Source organism: Sinocyclocheilus rhinocerous, unplaced genomic scaffold, assembly GCF_001515625.1.
Source record: "Sinocyclocheilus rhinocerous isolate Xijiao unplaced genomic scaffold, SAMN03320098_v1.1 scaffold603, whole genome shotgun sequence".
Taxonomy (NCBI): Eukaryota; Metazoa; Chordata; class Actinopteri; order Cypriniformes; family Cyprinidae; genus Sinocyclocheilus; species Sinocyclocheilus rhinocerous.
Genome location: NW_015656630.1, coordinates 2,872,825 through 2,878,228, shown reverse-complemented (window position 1 = coordinate 2,878,228; position 5,404 = coordinate 2,872,825). Strand labels below are relative to the sequence as shown.

At 33.1% G+C, this 5,404-nt stretch overlaps 1 protein-coding gene across 1 annotated transcript; it reads right to left on the bottom strand.

Annotated features, from left to right (window-relative positions):
• Positions 1 to 2,127: 2,127 nt before the first annotated feature.
• Positions 2,128 to 4,084, bottom strand: LOC107720693 (cornifelin homolog B-like). The gene is made up of 4 exons (XM_016528489.1): positions 4,059 to 4,084; positions 3,055 to 3,168; positions 2,702 to 2,856; positions 2,128 to 2,358 (listed from the first exon to the last, which is right to left on the bottom strand). Exons 2-4 carry the CDS (start codon positions 3,158 to 3,160, stop codon positions 2,236 to 2,238), a joined length of 384 nt encoding a protein of 127 aa, XP_016383975.1. The 5' UTR covers positions 3,161 to 3,168; positions 4,059 to 4,084; the 3' UTR covers positions 2,128 to 2,235.
• Positions 4,085 to 5,404: the final 1,320 nt, after the last annotated feature.

Sequence of the window (5,404 nt, the reverse complement as noted above, 5' to 3'; positions counted from 1 at the left end):
TTTTGTAGAAAATTACAGTTGTATATGATATGAGAATAGTAAGGCCTGAAGATAGGGAGAATGTGTTATTTAAGAAAAATTATATTTTCATAATGACTTTTTTTTTTTTTTTCAAACCTAGTCTGTGGGGTAAAATGCCACCAGGGGGCAATGGGCAATTACTGTAGTTACTCTGTTCTGAACATCAAATCCTTTGTTTTTCCATCAAATGTATTCTAACTAGTTGGTTGAATAAAAATATTTGGTCTTTATATTTAAAAATTACCTCACGTTAGCATCAGGTAGCTAGTTAGCTAGCCAGTTAGCATCAGCTAACAATATTTTTCAAGGCTATTATATTATAATTCTTTTTATTTTTAAGCTAAAACTGCCTGCACTCTTATTTTGGTGTAAATGTATGAAGCAAATTGCTTTGACTGGGGGCAGCAGGACAGCAGACTACAATACAAAAATATCTAACCACTAAGAACTTGCTTTAATTTAATTTTGGCAATTACAAAAATGCACCAATTTGTTTACCTGTCTCTCATAGTGAATTTCAGAGTAAGATTTACGCTTGAACTATTCTTTTTAAGAAAACAGTTGGCTACTTCTTATGAAACGATACTAGATTCCAGCCACAGGCAATTTGACTGTTTATACTGGCATGCTCACAAAAACAGTAGGCCCACAGTTTATGGAAAGCCGTTTTAACATTTAATCTATAAGCCATGCTAGTATATTTTCATGCTAGTATACGTAAACAGCGATGGGCGGAACTACCCGGGTCTATCGTCCAATGAAAGAGTCTTTACAGTCGTGGGATCAAGGTTTGATTGGTTTGCCTCAGCATTTAACATCAACTGATGATTTAATTAAAAATATAAAGCGCAAAAATGGCATTATAATAGACGTTTCACCAGTACTCTTTTGGTTAAATACGACTGTGACAATTTTAACGTAATTACGACTTTTTAAAAATGTGTTTTATGTGTAACATTTTATTTTGGCATGCAGTTGAAATTTTATAGCTTAAGAATTATCTCACAATCTGACTATTTCTTATTTGAAACTTATCTGTCTTGCTCTTTGTACTAAGCGAAACAGGTTTTCATGCAAAAGAGGTTAAGAATTTTCTGTGCTGGATTGTGACATACCTTGATGCTATTTTTTGCAAGTATGTTGTTTTGCAAGTATGCTTTTTTTTATTCTTCTTTCTTTTTTGTCTTTTTGCATTTGTAGAAAATGTCCAGCAGGGGGACACAAACCCCACAAAACATAGCTTACACGCGTCATAGTTGCTAAATGTGACAATGTCAACATTCACATAAACCTCAAAAGATAGCCTATTAAAAATATATTAATAATGAAAGGTCAAATTAAAACAAAAAATCATGCTAATAATGAATTATTTGTCATAAATATCTATAATAAAAGTTCTATCCACTACTACTAATAATAATGTAATGAGAGAGTCATAAGAAGCAATTTACAGCATTAACAAAGTCACAAGAAAACAGGAACATATAGACTACAGGAATTTTACTATACGTGTGCAAACACACCCTTCCAGAGACAGGAACAGGAAAGTGTCAAAGAAAATGATCAAGAATTTATTGTGTAACAACAGAAGTGAAAGATATGAAAGATTTTCAGTCTTAAAAGAAAGGCAATCATGAAAAAGCAAACATGCTGGGAAGCAATGCACATTTCTTGCTTCATGCTTAAAGTAAAACTCAAAAAAAGTATTTTTTTTTCTATTCCATTTTGTAAGTGAGTATTCATTTCTGTGTTGTTTTAATAAGCTTTTTAAGACAAAAGCTCATACAAATGGTATGAAAAGTGGTATGTGTTTACCAGTTATGTTGAGTACATTCACTACTGTCACAAAAACACTAACATCTGTCTAGATATGTCAAACACTAATTTCGCTGATCACACTAGTCATGGTATTGATGATGCTGATTAGAAACTGAGTAACTGACATTAAAGATACATAACAATACAGACGTTACATTTAGTAGAAAAAAAAACTTTAAATGTCCTTGCGTTTCATCACAAATTACACCAGGGATTTACAGAAAATCTTCATTATTACAATAAGCATCTAATATAAATGCAATATAAAAATGATTCAGTTCAATGAGATATATTCAGTTATGAGATATATTAATATATATATTTGCCTTTAAGCGTGTCAGGATTTTCGTTATGATTCTTATCATTTACACACCACCATAGCTGCTTCAAAACGCATTACAAATTCCTGGCACTAACAAGAGTGATTTGAAGATCTCGTGCTTTCATCTCTCGTGACATCTGACACCAAACACAAGCTTTGCAGAATGTGGCCACCAAGCAGTCATGACACATGTCACCCTGCAAATCAACACAAAAATATATTGGCTATACTATACATCGACCTACTCATTTTAGTCACATTTAAAACATGTATGACATATTACCCACATTACCCAAAAGCTATAGGAAAAATATGATGATACTGCTATCTTAGTTTGAAATTTGATGTATAATTCTAAATGAAGACACATTTGAATATGTTTATTAAAATCACTGCTTGAGGGAATAGGCCTAAACATTTGTGTAGGCTAATTTCACTTTGGGCTTAAACCTTGTAGTTATACAGTAGCCTACACGTGACAACTAGCCCCGTTCACCCCTAAAAGGGAAGTAAATTATATTTTTGATTAATGATTCTTACCTTAATGCCATAACGCTGGCGCATTGAGACCCTTATGGACATGGTTATGGGTGGGACGATGCCACATACATCCAGCAGGGGGAGACATAAACACTCACCGTATTTCTTTGCTTTGATACACGCGAAACACGCGAAACACCAGTAAGCAAAGCAACCTGTTCACAGAGAGGGACGTAATAATAATATTTATTATAATGCGTTACAGGGCTTTATGACACAATCTACACTGTTAATTGCTGCAGTAGTCTGGATGTTAAAGATGTGAGCAGGTAAGTCAAAGCATAGTCCATAAATTCAAATCAGCCAGGGGTGAACTGCACTTGTATTTTTCATTTTATACAAACTGTACTTACATTCTGGAACGTCATTGCAACAGTCACAGATACCTGACCCCCACTGATCAGAGTCTCTGGAGACCATAACAGGCTGTGGCTGCATGACTACCATTGACTTCGACATGTTTACACCTACGTACAACAGAGAATATGATTTCAGCATCACAAACATTCCAATGATTTCTTATATATACACTACCATATATACTACTGCTTAATATTTTTGTTGAAACCATGATATATTTTTCAAAAGGTTTGAAATAGACATATTTTGTGACAATATAAATGTCTTTACTACCACTTTTGATCAATTTAATGTCCATGCTGCATAAAAAAAAAAAAAAAGTTTCCCAAACGTTACCCCAAACATTTCAATGGTAGTGTAACAACAATTTCCACAAAAATATTAAGCAGCATTTCTTTTTTCAATATTGAAAATAATAAATGTTTCTTGAGCAGCAAATCAGCATATTAAAATGATTTCTGAAGGATCATGTGACACTGAAGGCTGGAGTACTAGGAGATCTGGCTGCTGAAAATTAAGCTTTGCATCACAGGAAAAAAATTATGCTTTAAAATATATTAAAATAGAAAATGCATTATTCTGAAGTTCTAAATTGTAATAATATTTCACAATATTACTGTTTTCACTGTATTTTTAATCAAATAAATGCAACCTTGTTGAGCATAAGAGACTTCTTTCAAAAATGATTCCAAAGTTTTGACTGGCAGCATATACATTACATTTAAATAAAAATTATTATATATATTAAATATCATATTATTAATTTAATACTTATATATTTGATTATTCAATTTTTTAAAAGGTGTTTTCTTCATATAAAAGATTGCATGCAGCTTAAAGTGTTTACAGCTTTATATGGCATTCAGAACTCACAAGTGTCACAGTAAAAACTATTCAAGTCCTAATACAAAAGGCTAAATAATCATCTTAAACATACAGAGAAGAATAATGAAAATATCTTCTGATCCTTATATCTGTGTAGGAAATCTTCACTCACCTCTTAGTTGACTGGTCCAACGTACTGCAAAGTATCTGCTGTTTCTAAATCTGTGATCACAATCTTGCATTTATACTGAGTGCAAGACCATGTCAAAGGAAAAAAGATCATCACATTGGCTCTAAAGGAAACCTCCTTAACCTGTTAGACAAGTTCACAGCAGCATCTTTCAAGCATTACACTTAAAGCTCACAAAACAGGGTGGAGAACAAGACTGCATTGATCCATGCATATGAAGAATCCAGACATGCTTAATGTATGAAAATATAAGTATTCATGAAACTGATGACATGAATGCATACACTCTCAGAAAAAAAGGTATATCACTGGGGTGGTACCTTTTTAAAAGCATATTAGTACCAAATTGTTAGTACCTTATTATTAGTAGCTTAAAGGTACATATTTGTACCTAAATACATATTAGTACTTAGAAAGAAACATACTAGTAATTAATATGAATACATATTAAATCACAATCCCCACTGACAGCTTTTGTACCAGAGCAATTGCAAATAATTCGAATCCGCATAATAAAAACAACTTCAGATAACAAGTCAGAAATATATCCAGAATGTTTAAAAATATTTTCAAATGGTTATAATGTTAAATTCAAAAGCTGTAATTGTGAGAAAATAGCCAAGCTACATTTCACAAAATCAGAAGACTTCTTCACTGAGATTTATATTCAGAGTTTTTGTCAGATGAAAGCTGTTAGATTTTTTTTAGAAGGGCTTCTGAACGTTCTCTGCTGAGGTAAAGAAATCCTGTTAGCAGTAGCATCCATTAAACATTTCCAATAAGTGCCTCTCACTCATGAAAAATGCAATATATTATGGACGGACCTGGTAACATGCTTCATATCTTGACATCATGCAGAAATATTAAAATGACGATGAGTCCTTGCACAACTTTGACAGAGGCTTTTGTTTTCAGTGTTTTAACAGTTGCCACAGAATCATACAGAAATATCTGAAGCATTTTGCAGGTTACGCAAGTTCACATGGACATTTGCCAAGGTAGGTCAACTAATAAGTCCCACCTTTCTTCCTTATCAGTTTGGTTTCTATCCTCTTCTCTTCCTATCGTCATTTTCATTCTGACTCATGTGACACAGCATCTTTAGTTGTTTCACTTTATGTATTTACTGACTTAAAGATGCACAGGATGAGCTGTGTCCCCTTCAGTAATCTCAGAGACAGATTGTGATTGAAGATGAGAAGAGTTACAACTTTCTCTACGGATTTATTAGTTTGGTTCCAGGATTCAAGTCAGTAAATTGTAAGCTGGAGTACAGCTGGGCAGTATACAAGAGTCATGTAGGATTGGGATATCCCTGAGTCACGAAA

What these genes read in the sequence shown, in the direction of transcription:
- LOC107720693 (XM_016528489.1), bottom strand. Translation starts at nt 3,160, where the DNA reads ATGTCGAAGTCAATGGTAGTCATGCAGCCACAGCCTGTTATGGTCTCC. An exon ending in TTGCAATGACGTTCCAGAAT is followed by an intron (nt 2,857 to 3,054) that starts GTAAGTACAGTT and finishes CTCTGTGAACAG; the next exon opens with GTTGCTTTGCTTACTGGTGT. An exon ending in GCCAGCGTTATGGCATTAAG is followed by an intron (nt 2,359 to 2,701) that starts GTAAGAATCATT and finishes GTTGATTTGCAG; the next exon opens with GGTGACATGTGTCATGACTG.